At 46.0% G+C, this 21,623-nt stretch overlaps 1 protein-coding gene across 6 annotated transcripts in view; it reads left to right on the top strand.

The window, feature by feature from the left end:
- MAPRE1 (microtubule associated protein RP/EB family member 1) overlaps positions 1-10,112 on the top strand; it is a 101,161-nt gene extending 91,049 nt beyond the window's left edge. For all 6 annotated transcript variants that reach the window (XM_086948361.1, XM_086948358.1, XM_086948363.1 and 3 more), the window contains one exon: positions 8,808-10,112. In XM_086948361.1, coding sequence (XP_086804487.1) covers positions 8,808-8,864 — 57 coding nt within the window. In that variant the 3' untranslated portion in view covers positions 8,865-10,112. The remainder of the gene's footprint in view (positions 1-8,807) is intronic.
- The last annotated feature ends 11,511 nt before the right edge of the window (positions 10,113-21,623 follow it).

Raw genomic sequence — 21,623 nt, 5'->3', positions numbered from 1 at the left:
CTCGCGAGCCATCAATACTAGTGTTCTGCTACGCAGGCATGCATGGCTCGGAATATCAGGCTTTAAACCAGACATTCAGACCACCATCCTCAACCAAACAGTAAATCCAGACCACCTGTTTGGCCCTGAAGTAGATGCCACACTCGAAGATGAAGGACACTGACACCGCTAAATCTATGGGTGCCCTTCAGTCCCAGCAGTTTCGGGGTGGTTCCTTTCGCCGCTCCAATAACAGAGGCACCTCAAGGGGGCAAGCGTCACAGTCCACACAATTCTATAAGACTAACACCCAAACCTCGTATACCAACAAGGGTAGGGGTGGATACCGTGGCAACAACGTCAAGGGCAGAGGACGTGGAAATAACAGCTCCAGGTCCTCCACCGCCAGCAAACAGTGACGCCTTGTCACTGCCCCCCGACCCCACAACACCGGTCAGGGGGAGACTCCAGCAGTTCCTGCCCGTGTGGAAGTCCATCACCACGGACAGGTGGGTCAAATCTCTTATTCAGTACGGTTATTGTCTGGAACTCACTTCCATCCCACCAAACATACCTCCAAAAAACCATCCTATGTCCGGCGAGCACTTGCACTTGTTGCAGCAGTAAGTTCAAGTCATGCTACAAAAAGGGGCAATAGAGCTCGTACCACTGCAAGAAAGGGGAACAGGGGTTTACTCCCTGTACTTTCTAATCCCAAAGAATGACGGATCCCTCAGACCCATCCTCGACCTCAGACCACTCAACATGTACATTCTGTCAGAGCATTTTCATATGCTTACTCTGCAACAGGTTCTCCCACTGCTTCAGCAAGGGGACTTCCTAGCAACTCTAGACCTCAAGGATGCATATTTTCACATTGCCCTGCATCCGTCACACAGAGTATCTAAGGTTCACCATTCAAAACCAGCACTACCAGTTCAAGGTGCTGCCCTTTGGGGTCACCACGGCGCCAAGGGTCTTCACCAAGTGCCTGGCGACGGTGGCGGTGCATCTAAGACGTCAGAACATCCACGTATACCCCTATCTGGACGACTGGCTCATTCAAGCAAAGTCGCACGCACAGTGCGTCGACCACGTGTCCCAAACCATTCACCTTCTGCACGATCTGGGGTTCTCACTGAATTACCCAAAGTCCCATCTCCAGCCCGCTCACATACGGCAGTATCTGGGCGCGACCATAGACACTCTGGCAGCCACAGCGCAGCCAAATTCAGTGAGGATCAACAGCATTCTGTCGCTGATTCAGAAATTCAGACCTCAACACTCACTTCCAGCACGAGTGTTCATGCAGTTGATAGGCATGATGGCCTCCTGCATCTCCATTGTCCCGCACGCGAGACTACATATGCGTCCGCTTCAGGAGTGCTTGGCACGTCAGTGGACTCAGGCTCACGGGCAGTTGAAAGACCTAGTGTTGGTGAGCGGTCACGCATACAACTCTCTGCATTGGTGGAATCCACAAAACCTTTGCAAGGGCCGACCGTTCCAGGAGCCTGTGCCACAGATTATCCTGACGACGGACGCTTCTCTCCAGGGATGGGGAGCGCATGTACTCCACTACACAGTGCAGGGACTATGGACACTACAGCAAAGGAAGATGCACATCAATGTATTGGAACTGATGGCAATCTTTATGGCCTTGAAGGCGTTCAAAGTACATCTGTGCAACAAGGTCGTGTTGATCCGGACGGACAACATGACTGCCATGTACTACATTCAAAAACCGGGAGGGACACACTCTCCACAGCTGTCTCATCTGGCTCGGAGCATGTGGAAGTGGGCCATTCAGAGGAACATCTTCCTCATGGCAGAGCACCTCCCAGGCAAGGACAACCAGATGGCGGACCTGCTCAACAGGCACAGCCACCAGATGCACAAGTGGGAGATACATCCATCAGTACTCCAGCCGTACTTTCAAACATGGGGTCATCCAGAAATAGACCTGTTCGCCACAAGGGAGAACGCAAAATGCCAATGCTTCGCCGCCAGTTTCCCACACCCGCAATCGCAAGGCAATGCGATATGGATGAACTGGTCCGGAAAATTTGCGTACGCTTTCCCCCAGCTCCCCTGATACCGCTGGTGGCACGCAAGCTCAGGCAGCACTCCATGACCCTCATCCTGGTTGCTCCAACGTGGGCTCGCCAACCATGGTACACCACGTTTCTGGAACTGTCCGTGGTACCGCATCAAAGGCTTCGTCTCACACCCAGCCTTTTGACGCAGAGCCATGGTGAAATTCAGCACCCAGATCCGCAACAGCTCAACCTGGCGATCTGGCTCCTGAAGTCTTAGAGTTCGGCTACCTTAACCTTCCGCCGAATTGTATGGACATCATTCGGGAGGCACCAAAGCCCACTACTAGAGCCTGTTATGCGGCCAAATGGAAGCGGTTTGTCATTTACTGTGCAAACCACAACATCAATCCACTGGATGCTTCCATTCAAAACATCATCTGTTACCTGTTCCATCTGTACCAGTGTAATTTGGCATATACTTCCATCCGCATTCACCTGTCTGCGATGGCCGCATATCTCCAAAATAGACAGCACCTTTCAAGGTGCCTGCTATTAAGGCTTTTCTGGAAGGACTCAAAAGGGTCATTCCACCACGGACCCCTCCAGCCCCGGAATGGAACCTCAATGTGGTTCTTACAAGGCTGATGGGTCCTCCCTTTGAGCCACTACATTCCTGCGAACTTCAGTTCTTGACTTGGAAGGTGGCTTTCCTAGTAGCAATTACTTCGCTACGGAGAGTTAGTGAGCTGCAAGCGCTCACGATCCAGGAGCCATTCTTCCAGGTTCATGCTAACAGAGTAGTGCTCCGCACTAACCCCAAATTTCTACCCAAGGTTGTGTCTCATTTCCACATAAGCCAAACAATTGAGTTGCCAGTGTTTTTTCAAAATCCTGAGTCACTGGCTGAGCGGATGCTCCACACCCTTGACGTCAAGAGGGCCCTAACGTATTACATTGACAGGACCAAGGATTTTAGATAAACTAAGCAGCTTTTTGTTGCCTTTGCGTCACACCACAAAGGTAACGCTATTTCCAAGGCTGGTATTGCTAGGTGGATCGTGAAATGTATTCAGATCTGTTATGCAAAAGCTAAGCGCACTCTTACAATTCCACCACGAGCCCACTCCACCAGAAAGTTGGGGGCCTCTATTGCCTTCCTTGGAAACATTCCCTTAGAGGACATATGTAGAGCAGCCACATGGTCTACCACACATACATTTACAAAACATTACTGTGTAGACGTGCACTCTAAGCAGCAGGCAGCTGTAGGGCAGGCTGTTCTCAAGACACTTTTCCAAACTGCTGCAGCTGGCACGGGCGGCCGCCGCTAATGGAGGGACTGCTATGTATTCTATGCACAGATATGAATTCAGCAGCCCACATGCCTCGAACTGCAAATGCTACTTACCAGTATGCATCTGTTCTTGGCATGTAGGGCTGCTGACATTCATATCGCCCGCCCTCCTCCCCGGCGCCTGTAGCAGCTGCAGTATTCAGGTATATGCTCATAGCATGGTCATCACTCACATAGTTCACTCCATCTCGGCCACAATGGCTAAAAACAATCTGAGGATGGAGGCGATGCCCATGCGCACTGTAGTCCAGGGGAGGAGCCACCTATCTCGTGATACTTCGAAGACTCTTCCAGGACAACAATGTGCAATCATCCGGACCCAACACTAGGCGGCGATCTATGCACAGATATGAATGTCAGCAGCCCTACATGCCAAGAACAGATGCATACTGGTAAGTAGCATTTGCAATTAACAGTACATCTCATTAAACTCTATAATTGATTAAATTTTGCTATTATGACTTCCTATGACTTTCATCTCAAACATTACTTTAGAAGAGGCAGTGTCAGCACTTTACGTTTAGTCAAATATGCAATAACCATTTCATTGTCAACCATATAATTTCCCTTCTTGGCTTGTCACCTTCCCATCAAAGAACAGTAGTTTCCTTGCAGAAGAGCCTGTACTCCTCTAGCAAAGGGGACTCCTTCCCTTCCTCCTCACTACTGACAACCGAAAATGTGACTATTCCAATTAGAGCAACGTTTCATATAGACCCTTCAGGGATCAACCAAGGGCGCTCCACACTCTGGAATGGACTCTTTATTCCCCTACTTGTTAAGTCTCGCTCCCCTGCCCTCGCGTTATTCTCCTTACTTGTGGTTGTAATCTTGAAATGCCAGAGAGTGGGGGTATCCGCTTGACAGGATAAAGGGAGCCAAGCGCTGGCAAGGCTCACCAGCCTCCAGGGCACCTCGCTCCCCTCTCCCGCTCGCGCCAGCTCCTCCAGTGGCGCTCGAGCGGGGAAAAGAGATCTTTGCTTACAGCAGGCTGCCGGGCTCCTCAGCTCTCCCCTCCCGCCGGTTCTTCCGTGAGGCGCTTGAGCGGGGGAAAGAGTTTTTTGCTTACAGCAGGCTGCCGGGCTCCTCAGCTCTCCCCTCCCGCTCGCGCCGGCTCTTCCGTGAGGCGCTTGAGCGGGGGAAAGATGTAGCTACTCGCCTCTGCCGACGTGGGACTCCCGGCGTCACTCTCCACAACTCCCTCGCGCTGATCGGAGGGTAACTCTGCTCTTCACGGCTGGCTCCGCCTCGGGGAGTCGAACGCACCACCGGGCATGCGCGAAGGGGGAAGAGTCTCCCCGCTGAAGCCCGCGCTCTCCTACCGGTGCTCTTCTCCACAACTCCGCCCACTCAGGAAGTCCGCAGGGATTCCTCTAGGTCCGCTCCTCACCTTCAAATCTTCTCTTCAGCCACAACTCGGCGCCGATCCCCCACGCTGTCACAGGGGCGGAACAGCCCGATCTCTCCTGGCCTCTGCTCCCTCAGCGCCTGCTGCTCTTCTCAGTTGGCGCTCAACCACTGATCCAGGGCAGCTCACCAGGCGCTGGCTTCACTCCACAGCAGGTGAGAGATGACACTCTGTTGGGTGATTAAACTAGGGGACAGTCGCTGTAACCAGGGCAGGATTTTATTGAGGACTGAATAAAAGGGTGGGGGGGGCCACAAGGATTAGCCCTCCTCCGTTTGAGGGAATCTCAGCAGAAGTCTTTTCACTGGGCAGAGGACTGCACCCCACAGTGCTGTAGTCTCCTTCTCCTGTCCACCTCCCTATTCTTTCAGTCCAGGGATTAGTCAGGCGCCCAGGGTCTCCCTTAATCATCCACAGCGGGGACAAGACAAGGATCCCAAAGGAGGAGTAGAGAAGTGGATTAATTAGGCTGCTTCCCAGTCCAGGAGATCAACTTTTTCACTAGCCTCCCCCCCCACCTTCCAAGATAGCCTGTCCTCCAGCTGACTCTCTCAGGTAGACAAAATGGCTGCCCAGCATTCCGCCTTTTATAGGCTGACCCTCAGAGGTCCAGAAGGGACCAGAAGGTTCTGGAACGCCCTATACTAGTCTATGGGCAAGCTCTGGGTTTGGCAGTTAGGGCAGTTGGTAGCCACCATTTTGTGACTCCAACTATTTCCTGTCAGAACAGGCCTCTAGGCCTGAGGTGAAAAACTATGAGGGGGAAAAAGAACACCTATCCCCTTGACCAACACCTAGAAAAAGTCAGTGGACAAAAATTATTAAGGGTATGAGGGGCAAAAAGGGGACAAAATAAATAATAATTTGGAGGGACTACGCAAAAAGCCAGACAGGCCTAACAGTGACTTTAATGGCAGGATGACAGTTAAGTACGATTAACACATTTTCTAATTCTTGCTGTGTCCCCTTCCATAGTATTAGTATGTCGTCAATGTACCGTAAATAAAACAGAAGGTGATCGGTCCTTGCTCTGTCGTGCATGATGTATGTATCTTCGAACTTAGCCATAAAATTTTTCGCATATGCCGCTGCCCCGGTAGAACCAGTTTTTTGCAAGTAGAATTGCTGTTTCCAAAAAAAATAGCTGTGTTACAGGTTAAAATGAAGTTGTTCCAATAGCAAGATATTGAGGGTTTCTATGTAATCGTGCCTCATGAGCAGCCACTCGACTGCTTCAATACCTTCTCCATGTGGGATAGATGTATAGAGTGCCGATACATCAATGGTACTTATCCAGAGTTCAGCAGCTTCAGGAATGATAACTTCCTTCAATTTATTGACCGTCTGTTGTGTCTTGAACATATGTAAACAATTGCTGGACCAACGATTGTAGGTAATGATCTAAAAACTTCCCAACAGTTTCATGCAGTGATCCGCATCTGGCCACAATAGGGCGGAATGGGGATCCACTGGATCCTAATGCATTTTAGGGAGCATAGAAATATGCATTCTTTTTGGGTCTTCAGATATCAGAAATTTGTGTTCATCAATCCAACCGAGATCTTTCGCTTTTGTTAAAATTTGTGATAAAAACAACTGAAAAGCAGAGGTGGGATCAGATTCCAAAAGTAGCTAGATGTCAGTGTCCCTTACGTGTTCAACTTTAGATTCATAGTAAGTGGTATTCAAGACAACCAGCGCTCCACCCTTGTCAGCAGGTTGGAACTTCAGGTTGTCATTCATAGCCAGCTTTCAACATTGTGTTGCCGCATTTTTATAATTTTCATTTTCTTGCATCTTATTTTTTTGTTCGAATATTTTGCTTCCATGAAATCTTGGGTTACCAATTGACATTCAAAAGTTACTTGCGCATTGTTGATGGAAGAGTGCGAAAATAATTTGATTACTAGAACACTGTAAACATATTTTTATGGATCTGTATTAATCAGTTTTGTAAAAGTTGCACACCTATATAGGGTTTGTGAAAAGTGCGTCCTTGGGTTCAGACAGGTTCTGTTTGAAAAATTGTTGTAACATTGTTACCTGGTAGAGGCAAGCCAGGCTTTACTGAGGGCTGCACCTTCTTTACACTTTTGGTTTACTACTTAAAAATTTAATGCAGATTGTCTAGCATACCCTTCCACGCTTGTGGTGGACAAAACTATTCAGAAAAGGGGGTGGTGATGGACGGGTATGCTCAGATGTGAGTCCCTTGCTCACTGCACAATCAGGATTCAAGCAAGCCGGGCCGAAGACTGCTGTAATGCCAGAAACCGGTCCCCGGAAGCTTGTTTCCTTTCCAGTAAAAGAATAGGCTTGGTAGTTTGGTCTGCCCTGTTCCCATGATGCACTGGGCCAGGGACAGACTAATTTGCATGTAGCCAGGTTCTGAGCTGGGATGGTGCAGTGAGCTAAAAAACGGTGATGGATCAAGCCCTGATCTGTTGACTGGGAAGGAGTGTTCTGCTTAATTAAGATACTCTGTCCATCACCACCCCCTTTTCTGAATCGTATTGGATAAATGGCACATTCCTGCCCTTTCCCTGTGACGCAGGGCAGCTCAGTAAGGTGACTTGCTGCCCTGTGATGAAAGGGTCATAAATGGCCTTTAGTGTGAAAAAGAAAAAGCAACAAGACTTCCCAATCTATTCTACTGCTTCTGGAACAGTGTCCACCAGAATAGCCCCAACTCGGATTCAGTTGAGGAAAGAGCTGAAGACCCACTTTAAAGAATATTACATCATCCAGAAAATCCTCCTTCAGTCTCAACTTGACTCCCTCTCCAATCACCTGTTGACCTCTTTGGCATTGATCCTGTACAGCGCACTGCTGCATTTTGGTTAAGTTTGTTTTGTGTAAATACGAAGAGCATATGTATATTGGTCACACATGCTAGGACATCTTTGTGGTCTTTTCACAGGTAAAAAACAGACAAGGTGGTAACAGTGTACACATTTAAAATGGGGTTCTTTCCATAGTCTGCCACACCTTGACCAAAAAAAACCCTCAGTCTCTGCAACCATGTGGTCTTTCTTGCATTTCTGGCACAAAGTGACAGATGATTTGCCAAGGATAAGCTGTGCGTCTTTCATGGTTAATCCAAACTGCTCAGCCCCTCCTGCCGAAGTGTATTACTATGGCATTAATTCTGTGACAAATCTGCAGGGAGAGGTATTGATCAGAAAAAGTTACTGGTATTTATTGTGGATACTTATTACTTCTAAAGATTCCTAACATTCTGTCAGACTCCCCTTTGAGAAAAGATCCCAGGTTCTGCATGTGGCTGTCATTTTGTTTTCTTGATTCTTCTCCACACGCCTCAGTAGGACATAGGCAAAAGTGCCAGTTGACACGTTTTGTCTGTCACTTTCTGGATGGGCAAAGTTTGGCACTGGAGAGCTGTTGCTTGGGGTCTAGGTTCATGATCTAGCCTGGCACTGGAAACTGAGCAATCTGCTGAAATGTATAGTATCCAGCAAATACTGTTACTGAAAGCAAGTAACTTTTTCTTCAGATACTGGTGGACCTATGGAGTACCAGTCCCAATCCTAGGCTTGCCCAACCTGCTTAGCTCTCCTACCGTAATCCCAGACTTCCCATAACTCTAGGAGATTTTTTTTATAGCTTAACAACCTGCCACATTGCACCAAGGCTACTGGTGCTTATCATTTGAATTTGAAGCCTAGTTAGTATTAGGATAAGCAGGATATATTGTGCATGCAGTGGAGTGATCGTTGGTTCATAGTGGTCCTATGCATTAAATGTACTCCACCTGCTCCATCTCCTTTCCAAATCAATACATTCTTGGGAATTTACCTTTTTGGAATTTATTTGGTTTAGTGTTTTGTTGCCCTTTATTTAAACAATAGAGCACAATACTCTTCTTTGTCCTATCCCAGTTTGCCACACTGTTTGGGCTAGTAACTTTATTTTGTTTGAGTTTTGTCCTTGAATTTAAGGCAAAGAGGCAAACATGTTGCACTAAACCATTTACTCTTAAGTAATTAAATTACTTTTGCATTTTTAGGAGGGTTTTGTGGTACCAGATGAAGGAGCGCCACCAGAAGAACAAGAGGAATATTAATGCCCATCAAAACAGCCTAGCTATCATCGGAATTCTTCACCCCAAATCATGTGCTTATCTGTAAAAATATTCCCTTTTTTTATTATTCTCAGAGGACTTTCTTTCAGAAGCAAAAGACCTCACTCCTCTAAGTGCACTTGCTGAAGTTTCACTCCTTTTCCAGTGGGTTTGAGTAGGAGCTTTTTCTCATTTCTTAGAGCAGTATTAACATCTAGCAGGTATAGTATGTGCAGCAAGGTGTCAGCATTTTGTCGATCCAGAATGGTTTATGCAGACGATGGCCAGGAAAGTTGGAGATTTCATGGGTGCATGAAGCAAGCCGTGATGGATGCTTAAGGAACAGAAGTTAATTGGACCTAGATGGCCGAAATGGTTAAGCTAGATCAGAGTGAAATGGAACTTCTTGATAAATAAATGCCTTAAGAGTATTTAAAGTATGCTTCCAAGCTGGTGCCGCAGGATTGACTGTCTAACTCCCACAGAACACCCAAGGATCCGTGGGCCACATCGAAGGGCTTGAATGAAGTCTGCGTCATGCCTGTAACTAGAGGCTTGCAAGTGTCTCGTGGTTTTAAGATTTTCCCAAAGTTACCTTCCATACAGTCTGAAATGAACACTCATGGCCACAGATAGGACTGTATGTGCAAGTTAAAGATGGAATTAGCACCCTACGAATTTGATTTTACAATTTGTTTCCTTTCTTAGCTGTCAGCAGTTTTTCTCATTCTCCTACCCGACCTTCCATATCTATGTTATGTCAAGAGTTTAATATTTGTATTTAAAATGATTTGTTCTTGCACTGTCTCCTTGTGCTATTTGTCGAGCCTGTTTCATTCATTCCTTTCCATGTATCTTGCAGGATTTTGGTGGGTGGGAAGAGGGGGGGGGGTGTTCTAGTACTCGGACTGATTGAGCCTGATGTGCTTAAAACAATTATGATGGTAAGTTGTCCTAAAAGATGTAGTAGAACGCAAACCTTGGTGATAAAGCAGTTGTGTAATGCATGATATCTGTTTGGAATCCAGAGAAAAAACCCGTCAGTTAAGAATATATAATGCCAAAAATGTGATTAACTAGCCATTGTTTCCTCTACAGTGGTGCTATTTTTGATTATCATGTGGCCTTTTAGAATTTTGTTGCCCTGAAAAGCTCATTTAACTGAAGAAATATGTTCCACTTTGACTTTATTGACAGGGTTTTTTCTACTTGAAAATGTTTCTAAATAAAAGTATGTATTTGAATGAACTAGTCCATTTTGTTGTTTGGATCTATTAAGCCAGAGTTTTTATAGGATTCTCTCGTGGCTATTATATAGATATCTGTGGCTGATTAAAGTGCTAACCTTCTATCCTGGTATTATGTTTAGAGCACCACTACAGACTGGACTTGATCTGAAGTAGTTGATCATTGGAGAGCACTTAAATATTCAACATAAAAATTACTGATGTAAGAATGTGGAACCGTAATACTGAACATCATATAGTGTTCTAGGTCTGGGCTATGTGGAAACATGTCAATATTGCTGACAATATGTAGTGATGAAAGAGTAATCTTATTAGGGGTTTAATGTTGGAGCCGCCAGGGTTGGCTTTAGTAATTACTCTGGTGATCCTGTAGATCTTTTAAATTGTAATGACAATTCTTTCAATACCTTGTTAGTATAGGATTTCCATCTTGTTTTTGCCGTATCCCCCTCAAACATATGTTTTTAGTTATTTGTGAATGCGCAGTGTACATACATCATTGTAGAATTCCCTTTCAAGTAGAATTTCCAAGTACTCCATACTAGGTGGCCTTGTTTAAAGTCCAGGGGTATTACAGTTCTATGTGTTAGTTCTCCTGAGTTGGTTTTGTATAGAAGCCTTTTGTATAGAAGCCAGTTTAGTACATCAGGTGTTGCTGCTCTGTTGGTGAAAAGAAATTTGCCAGTGCCCCTGCATAAAGGTCTGGATGATGTGGCCCCATGTGTTTTTTTTAACCATCATAGTTTTGTTGCCTATTAAACTTCAGTGACATGAATATGACATCAGGAACACTAGTTGGCGTGTCAGGAATACTGTCTAGTACGACATATCACGTTCTTGAGAGGACCAGTGCTTAAACTGTAGCCATGAAGTACGAAGCGGAGTGGTGGAGGTGCAGCAAACAAGCAAGTTGATACTAGAACTTCAGGTGTGGGATTTAGGGGTGGGAGTGTGTAACTGTCAAGGTGCGGAGTCTATGCATTAAGGTTTATTTTGGACAGTTATGTCTGAATCTTACCTGTATCTAGTGCTGCGGACAATGTTTTTGGTTTTAATGTTTTTGAGTTCTGGGTTACTACTTGGTAATCCAGTCTTTGGTCATGAAGACTCAGCCCCCGAGCCTAAGAATACCCTTGAAGGAGACTGCTTTGGGATAATTTTCTCGGAACTGTATTAATGGGTCTCTGTTCAATGCTTGGCAAAGGCTATTATAAGAACCTGCAATGTAGAACTGGAGTACAGGGAGATTTGTTATGTTGTATTGGGGGTGGGGGGTGAGTTCTAGTACCTCCATTGTAGTTAAAAATGCATGCTTCTTAACAGGCTGGGGAGCATCTTTTGCTGGATACCAAGATGAGCATCTAGACGGCAGAATTGTCACTTCTAAGTAACAAACAGGAAAATCCGATCTAGGATCTTGATTGAACATGTGATTAGCCCTCCCCAAAATATGACTTATTAGAAATGTAAATTTTTATTAAGGATACAAATGTTTCACACTCTGGATTTATTGCTGAATTTGTGGTCTTCAAAATGTTAGCCATTTAGACCTTTTTAAAGTACCCTATAGATAAAGGGCAACCTAAAATTAACTTGCTGTTCCAGTGTAAAAGGAAAATGATGCAACTCTAGCCAGATAAACAAATTTGTAATGAAGATGAATTTTAACACTTCGTATTGGAAACAATGAGCTTCCAGATCCCACAATGAAATAAAATTATGATTTTTAAAGCGAGCTACTACCCTCGGGTGTCTAGGCGCTGACTATCAAAACAGGGTGGGCCAGGGTAAAGCATAACACCAGCAATCAGTGAAACGCAGGAGAGGTGGAAGAGCATATTAAACTAGTGGTTGAATAACCAGATTTTAAGAGCTTTCCGAAACGTGGGCAGATCTTTTGAAGTTTTGAGTGTTAGTGACACCGTATCCCAGAGTTTGGTAGTGGCCACTGCAAAGCTCTTGCCTCCCCGGGTAGCTCTTTTAAACTTGAGAAGAACCAAGTTACCCCAGTATTTGAACTTTCATAGATTCTCATGCTTTGTATCATTCCCCGTCGTTGGAATGGGAGCCTCGGTAAATAAAGAAATAACAATCATAGAAACCAAAGAGAAAATAGGCCTAGGCCTCATCTCATTTTGTAGCATATCACCCTCTTTGTGTAAAAGAGCCCAAACTTTTTGCAAGGACCAATCAGAACAGCCTCACCCCTTAACCTTCCTGAGAGCTCAGAGCCTCAGATTTTTCTACCGCACGTTGTGCTAGGGAGTCTCCACTGAGCGCTGCTCAGTTTTTCATTCATTCTACTTATTTCTCCAACTTCATCTACTAACAAGATATGTCTGACAAGGATAAGGCCATATTCAGGTCCTGTGCGTCTTGTGGGAAAAAGAGGCTTTTGTAGAAGATAAGCATGAAAGCTGTATTTATTGCTTATACCCAGACCACAAGGCCACAGACTGCAAGATTTGTAGAACCTTCTCTACAAAAACGTTGCGAGACGGGGAAGGCCGGCTATTGACCTGGCTTCAGAAGATGAAGACTCTGAAGGAGGTGCTCTCATCGGATGAAAAAGATTCAACATCTGTCTTCCTCTCGGAGATCCAAGAAGAGGGGTAGGTCTCCTCCCTCTTCTTCGGCTTAGCCCCCTATCAAGGCCCCTCATAAGATCTGACAGGTCTGAGAGGGCTAGTCCCATTTAATCTCCTCACGGAAGTGAAAAGGAGAGGCTGGGACAGGCTGCTGGATTGGTGACTGCCACTAAGGACAAAAAGGAGGTTTCTATCACTTCTCCGTCCAAAAAGGAAAAAACTGTTGAAAAATACTCTGCAGTCAATCCAGGGACCATGCCTGAGAGAAAACAGCGTCCGTCGATGACAAACAGGTACGTTGACTAAGATTACTTCTCTGAAAGCTTCCGCTGTTTCATTGGCTCTGTCAACGGGACTCATCTGTAGCGGCACAGACGACTCCGTCGTCTAAGGTACCTGGTTCGACGGCCTCGTCGTCGACGACACTGATGGTGATGACGACTAGTTCAACGACGAAACCATCTACTATTTTACAGTCGACTATGATACTGTCGACTACGATAAAGACTCAGTTGACGAAGTCCAGTATGCTGTCGACTAATCCATCGACGACTGCCGCACCTTCGACGACTGCACCGTTGACGGGTCAGAAACTGCAATTTCCAATACAGAAGCTGAAAATTAAACCCTTCGAGGAGACGTCATTTCAGGTGTAGTCTCTTCCACCAACAATGCTTCTGTATGATGAGGAGGATGATGATGGAGGCTGTTATGGGGATGCCTACAGTCCCTCAGATTTAAATGTAAAATTGCAAGAGACTGACAGAGGAATTCTATGAGCATACATATGACCAACAGGTGCATCACTCTGTTCCTCAGGAGCGACGTCCTCCAGGTTTGGGACAGGACATGGTGGCCATGCCGGCCTCTCTAGTCTCTGATCTACAGATGATGCTGCAGGACTACAGAACCAGGTTTCCATCAGAACCTTCAGTACAGCATGTACAACCTCCAGCTCCGGTGCTGCAGCAGGTGCAACCAGTTGTCTTACTTCCTCCTTCACGTGTGGTACCTCTGACACCACCGGTGGTCATACCAGAGGTCCTCTCGTACATCGGACCCCGAGCAGGCCAATACTATTCTGCAGGATACCGCTTCAGATGAGGAAGTACAGGTTGATCCATTGCAGGACCCAGACTTGGATCCCGGTGACAGTGGACTACAGGATCCTGACGCCACTGGGCGAAAAGTCCGTATCACCGCCAGTCGATATAGGGGGCTTCCATAACCTCATGGAAAGGTCATCGAAGAGCTTCGGACTGCCAATTATTATAATGGAGCAGTCTGAATGTTTCCTGTATGATTTCAAAGAACAATACAGAATCAGTCAAATCCATTCCCATAATTGAACATGTGTGGGAGGAAGGGATCAAGATCATGCAGAATCCGGCCACTGTTATCCCTCTTCTTCCCTGGCTAGAGAAGAAATATAAGGCTCCGGATGGCAGTCCTGCTTGTCTTCTTGGACAGCCTAAGCCTGATTCTGTGGTCTCGCAGGCCGCACAAAGCAAATCCAAAAACCCTTCAACGCCTTTGACAACGCCTCCGGACAAGGGCGGTAGAGGATTGGATAACGTGGGGAAGAGGTTTTCTTGCTTGCTTGTTCGAGCAGCAAATGCTCTAGCCATTCTAGGCAGATACGGTCGCCAGATGTGGTGTGACTTGGAACCATTCGTGGAACAACTGCCAGACTCCGCAAGGGAAGAGGCCAAGAGTTCTGATGGAGGGAGAAAAATCATCCTCCGAAGTAATTGATTGTGCTATGGATATAGCTTCAACAGCTTTTCGTGCCTTAGCAGGGTCAGCGGTGTTACGCCGTCAGGGCTGGTTGAGAGCCACCTGGTTTCGTCAAGGTCCTAAATAAGACCTCCCATTTGATGGTGAGATGCTTTTCGGTAAGCATGTTGATCATGCCCTGCAAAGTATAAAAAAGATACCGACACGGCGAAGTCATTGGATTCACTGAACTATCGAAGGTCCCATTCAGAGGTGCACGGGGCAGAGGTTTCTCTTATAGAGGCAACACCCAGCAAAGATATTCCTCGCAGTCTTCGCAGTCTTATAAGACCCAATATTCGAATCAACGCCAGGGACAATCGGCGTCTTTCTCTCGCCAACCTCAACGAGGGCGTCCGAACCGCCAGGGACGCGACAATGCCAAGAGGCAATAGCGGCCTCCTGGCTCTTACTGCTGTACCTCCCCTCCCAGTAAGATCAGTGGGGGGCAGGATATCTTTTTGTCTGAACAGCTGGAAGAGTAGAACATCGGACCAGTGGGTCCTGAATATTGTTCAGAGTGGCCATACGTTGGAATTCCAAGATCTTCCTCCAACAAGAGGTCCTGGTGCCAACCACACATCTGGGACTGTTACATCTCGAATCCCACCATCAAGAGGGCAATAGAGCCGGTACCTCTATCTCAGAGGGGCAGAGGCTTTTATTCCAGGTCCTTCCTGGTTCGGAAGATGGCACACTTGGCGCCCCATATTAGACCTACGAGAGCTCAACACTTATCTCATATAACTATCTTTCAGGATGGTTACTCTCCAAGGTATTCTTCCTCTTTTGAACCCAGGCGACTATTTGGCGTCTCTGGATTTGGAAGATGCGTACTTCCACATACCGATACACCCAGCTCACAGATAATATCTTCGCTTCACAGTAGGCAAGAGCCATTTCCAATTCAAGGTGCTTCCGTTTGGCGTTTGGTCTGCACCACGGGTATTCACCAAAGTGTAAGCACCAGTGGCGGCAACAATCCCTGGAAGTTTTCCCCTACTTGGACGACTGGCTCGTCAAGGCTCCATCTTTCAAGAAAACTTCTCAAGCCGTTTCAACTTGCATCCAGTTGTTCAGTCACCTGGGCCTTCAGCTCAACAAGATCAAGTCAGTTCTGCAACCCTCCAGGTCCACAAGATTCCTTGGGGCCATTTTAGACACAGAACGATGCACAGCTCGTCCGTCAGAAAAACGTCAATAAAAATTGGTTGTCTCGGCTTGCCAGGTGCTGAAAAAGAAATGCCTTTCAATCTAAAATTTATTCCGAAGGTGCCGTCTGAGTTCCACTTAAATGAATCCTTGATCTTAGTCTTTCTTTCCGCGCCCTTCTACGCCTGCGGAACGCACATTACATTCTTTGGACGTTCAAAGATGCTTGAAATTCTACTTAGAACGCACACGGCCCTTTCGAAAATCATCCCAATTGTTTGTGTCCTACAGTGCACCACGGAAGGGGTTTCCTTTGGCAAAGAGTGGCATTTCCCGCTGGATCTCCAGTGCGATTCAATTCTGCCATCAGGAGGCGGGCAAGCCCCTGATCAGAAGAGTCCGTGCACATTTCACAAAGTCTGTGGCATCGTCTGTGGCTCTTTTCTCTGGAGTCGCCATCAAGGACATATGCAGGGCAGCAACGTGGAGCAGTACACATACCTTCACGAAGCACTACTGCCTGGAGTCTGCAGGACGAGACGACGCTGCTGTTGGTCAAGCAGTCCTTAGGAATCTTTTTCATTGAGAGGTGAGCTTTCCCTACAATCCCTCCATCCTGGTAAGCACATTTTTTGGGTATCGGCAACGTTTTTATCTCTTGGTTACTATTTAGCAAAGCTTCTATAAGAAGGGTCATGGTTTTTAGGTCTCGCCTGTCAATGCGCATTGAGCTTGTGAGACTATAGGGGCTTAAGCAGAGTTTAACTAGACTGGCGATTTGGTGCTGTGCCCGTGTGCTTTTAGGTCAATGCGCAAGCGCATTGACCTAAAATGCTCTTGCACAGCATCAAATCGCCAGCCATCTGTTCCCCAGCTTGGCGCCTCTGCTCCTGCTCTCTCCTGGCTGCTCCTCCCCTAATTATTCCCGGCCGACCGTACTTTCACGGCCGGTAGGCTGTGTCTCGTTTTATTTACTGTCTGGTCTGCACCTAAACCCACGCAGGAGAGGTGGTGTCATCTCTAGTCAGCAGCCTGGTAACCTAGGTACCGTTACTTAGAATTTTATTTTTATCATATTAAAAGCAAAACCAAATGTTCATGGGCGAAATCGTCAAAGCAATACATTTCACTCGACAAGGTTTCTAGTTGAATCCACACTTCTATTGCAACCATTGCTCATAAAGAAATGGTGTGGATATTTTGTGTGACTTCATTGTTAAGGTATATATATTTACAACAAGGGGTGGTGAGGGACAGAGTCTCTGAATTAAGCAGAAAGCTCTCACCCAGTCAAGAGATCAGGGCTAGATCCAACACCGTTTTTTAGCTCACTGCACCATCCCAGTTTCAGAACCTGGCTGTATGCAAATTAGTCTGTTCCTGTCCCAGTGCATGATGGGAACAGGGCAAACCAAACTACAAAAGCCAATTCTTACACTGGGAAGGAAACAAGCTCCCGGGGACCGGTTTCTGGCATTACAGCTGTCTTCGGCCCGGTTTGCTTGAATCCTGATGGTGCAATGAGCAAGGGTCTCACATCTGAGAATACCCTTCCACGCTTAGGGTGGACAAAAATATTTACAACAAGGGGTGGTGAGGGACAGAGTCTCTGAATTAAGCAGAAAGCTCTCACCCAGTCAAGAGATCAGGGCTAGATCCAACACCGTTTTTTAGCTCACTGCACCATCCCAGTTTCAGAACCTGGCTGTATGCAAATTAGTCTGTTCCTGTCCCAGTGCATGATGGGAACAGGGCAAACCAAACTACAAAAGCCAATTCTTACACTGGGAAGGAAACAAGCTCCCGGGGACCGGTTTCTGGCATTACAGCCGTCTTCGGCCCGGTTTGCTTGAATCCTGATGGTGCAATGAGCAAGGGTCTCACATCTGAGAATACCCTTCCACGCTTAGGGTGGACAAAAATATTTACAACAAGGGGTGTCTCGTTTTATTTACTGTCTGGTCTGCACCTAAACCCACGCAGGAGAGGTGGTGTCATCTCTAGTCAGCAGCCTGGTAACCTAGGTACCGTTACTTTAGGATTTTATTTTTATCATATTAAAAGCAAAACCAAATGTTCATGGGCGAAATAGTCAAAGCAATACATTTCACTCGACAAGGTTTCTAGTTGAATCCACACTTCTATTGCAACCATTGCTCATAAAGAAATGGTGTGGATATTTTGTGTGACTTCATTGTTAAGGTATCAGGACTGCAACCCGTTGTTGCAGACTTCCGAAATGAGTACGAGTAACCGAAACCGCGATGAAATGATGAATAATCCATTTCCTCCAGTGCAGCCATGACTGTGCTATTGTGTGTTGCACCACCTACGGTAATCCACATTGCGATGACTCATGCGGTATGAAGCAGGATTAAACGTGCACTAGAGTAAAGAGCGTAATACATTCTATCTCACTAAAATCAACCGTTTATTCCTAATTGAAACCTAACTATAATCAACACTTAAAGACTTACTTAGTTAAATTGACGGTATTTCCACTTATAGCATGTTGATTCAGTAACTTTTTTCAAAGCGCAGCATTCATTAATGGTGCCTACGCGCATGTACTAATTTTTGTAGGTCAGAGCGCTATATGAAAGTTATTGACGCTGTCTTTCAATGTGCAACCAATCTGACCTTTGTTTCCTTTTTTCTTGCTCATAGATAACGGTACATCGTCACCCTCAACCCCCTTCACCCTCACACCCCCTCCCTCTCGCACACCCTCTCAACCTCTCAACCTCTCATCCCCCTACACCCTCATCCCCCTACACCCTCACCCCCCTACACCCTCACCCCCCTACACCCTCACCCCCCTACACCCTCACCCCCCTACACCCTCACCCCCCTACACCCTCACCCCCCTACACCCTCACCCCCCTACACCCTCACCCCCCTACACCCTCACCTCCCTACACCTCACCTCCCTACACCCTCACCTCCCTACACCCTCACCTCCCTACACCCTCACCTCCCTACACCCTCACCTCCCTACACCCTCACCTCCCTACACCCTCACCTCGTAGCCAAACGCCACAAAGCATAGGATGATTTAGAAAAGGGGGTGGTGATGAACAGAGTGTCTGAGTTAAACAGACCACTCTTACCCAGTCCAAAGATCAGGGCTTGATCCATCACCGTTATTTATCTCACTGCCCCATCCCAGCTCAGAACCTGGCTATATGCAAATCAGTCTGTCCCTGGCCCAGTGCATCATGGGAACAGGGCAGACTAAACTACCAAGCCAATTCTTCACCAGAAAGGAGACAAGCTACCGGGGACCGGTTTCTGGCATTTCAGCCTTCTTCGGCCCGGCTTGCTTGAATCCTGATGGAGCAGTGAGAAAGGGACTCATGTCCGAGTATACCCTGCCACACCTATAGTGGCCAAAAACGATTTAGAAAAGGGGGTGGTGATGAACAGAGTGAGTTAAACAGACCACTCTTACCCAGTCCAAAGATCAGGGCTTGATCCATCACCGTTATTTATCTCACTGCCCCATCCCAGCTCAGAACCTGGCTATATGCAAATCAGTCTGTCCCTGGCCCAGTGCATCATGGGAACAGGGCAGACTAAACTACCAAGCCAATTCTTCACCAGAAAGGAGACCAGCTACCGGGGACCGCTTTCTGCTTAATTCAGAGACTCTGTCCCTCACCACCCCTTGTTGTAAATACAAAGCATAGGATAGCAAAAGCTAGGAAAACATAGCATAGCATACAGCATCACTCGGGCACCACAACACCACTATGCGCTACCACAGCATCACTGAATGCCACTGCATCACTCGTTCTCCATCACAACATCACTCGGCGCCACCACAGCATCAATCTGTGCAACCATTCAACAACTGGTTCAAATATGTTCTCTCAATCTTTCAGGCTTTATTACAAATGTAACAAAAAGATGTTATTATTTCACTTCTGTTCTTGGATTTTCGTCACAATAAAATGCACTGAACATAATAAAGTTATTTACAAAAGTTTAAGCTACTGCCATTAGAAATGACAATAACTTTTATGTAAGTATTAATACATTAAAATACATTGTTATGTGTAATATCAATACATGTAAGTCACAAATACAACACATTGCATTACAAATGCTATCGGTGTCACATTTGCGAAAGTTATAACTATTGGCATTGTAAATGACTAAGCTATTAATTTAGCTATTTTCAAAACAAACACAAATAAAAAAAATTTCATTTACAAGACAAATAGCTCAAACTTTCTTAATGCGAAACCTATTGCATTTCCAATGCTTTTTTGTGTTGCCATGTATCTAACAATGTGCTTTGGCTATTTACTGCTAGCTATTCTGATACAAAGCATGGGAATCTATGAAAGTTCCAATACTGGGGTAAGAAAACAAGTTACTTAACTGTAACTTTGGTTCCCCAGTATTGGTAACTTTCATAGATTCCCATGCGCCCACCCACCTCCCGGGGGAAAGCTCGGCCTTTTACTGAGATGGTGGCTGTTTGCGCAACCGCTACGAAAATCTGAGGCTCTGAGCTCTCTCAGGAAGGTTCCAAGGGGTGAGGCTGTTCTGATTGATCCTTGCGGAAAGTTTGGGGTCTTTTACACAAAGAGGGTGATATGTTAGAAAATGAGATGAGCCATTATCAAAAATGGGGTGAACCAAAATGGTCCTGGACCTGGGTACAATACGTTATCAAAAACAGTGGTCCTCGACCTAAATCTAATTCAAGAATTTATCATACTTATAATCATGAATTGCTTAGTGTGAGCTTTCATTCACTTGCTCCTGGTATCTAATCCAAACATTTATCCAAAAAATGCATCAACCCAATGTAACAGACTGGAGAATTAGTACATTTTAATTCTACCAAAAATGTCTTCCTTTTATAATTCAAAGGTAATTCATAACATTCAAGTACAATTTTGAGGATGCTCAAGAGAATCGTGCAAGAAGGTAGTGCTTGGGAATTAAGGCGTGTGAGTGAAGTGGGGGGGGGGAGCAAAATCAGTGACAATATTTTAAAAAACACAATACTGGTACATTGATTCCAAACAATCTTAGCCACACAATATTCACAGCCTAGTGCATTGAATGTTAATTTTCAATTGATTTTTGCACGTTTATACACTAGGTTTTTTGTGGTCCAAGGGGGTACAAAAATAGGGGCGTCGACGTTTCGACCAGACTTAATGCTTGTGGGTTAATGATAGCCTCAGCCTGCGGGTCTTCCTCAGGACGAAGGAGCAGCCTCAGTACCAGAAGGATATAATTCCCTGGTATGAATCAAGGCGGTCAAGGTATTCAGTATCCCAACCAAAGTATCTGGATGAGTGTCTCTCAGATATATCAAGCACCACGAAGGTGAATTCAAATTCCAATTTAAAGAAAGAGAACCCACTACGAGTTAGTTGATCTAACAGTATACCGGTCCCATCATCTCATTTGGAAGGGGGCGGGAGCCTCATCCTGAATTGCGGAGTTAGTGTCTTCCTCTGTTATGAGGTGCTGGTGAGGTCACTATGTCTGAAGAGTGTCCGTGCTGACACTTCCAGAAGCGGGAACTCGTGTCTGCCAGATCAGTTGCCGTGAAGGCGTTTTACAAGTTTTCAATGTGGAGAAGTCTTCTATGTTTGTGGAGTGCCGGTGAGGTCACTATGTTTGAAGAGTGTCCGAGGTGGCACTTCTAAATCCGGGAACCTATGTCATGTCACGTTATGAGACAGGACCAGAAAACAGCTTTGCCAGTACCATTAGCGCATGGATTACTTTGAGAAGATGCAGCTCACTGTGCTCCCTAGGCTTTTTGGCAGATGTTCAAAATACATTAATGGACATTCCATTTGATGGGGAAACCACTTTTTTGGTCAGAAGGGCAACCTAGCGTTTGGGTAATTTAGGGAAAAGAGCAACAAAAAGGTCTCGGACTACTTGAGATTTTTGCCCCTTTCAAAGACCTGATACCTTTTGACAGAGAATTTCAATACAGATGGGGACAATCTGCACTGTCTGGC

This window comes from Lissotriton vulgaris, unplaced genomic scaffold (genome assembly GCF_964263255.1).
Source record: "Lissotriton vulgaris unplaced genomic scaffold, aLisVul1.2 SCAFFOLD_956, whole genome shotgun sequence".
Taxonomy (NCBI): domain Eukaryota; kingdom Metazoa; phylum Chordata; class Amphibia; order Caudata; family Salamandridae; genus Lissotriton; species Lissotriton vulgaris.
Note: the sequence above shows the minus strand (reverse complement) of the source record. Positions and strands in the feature narration are given on the sequence as shown.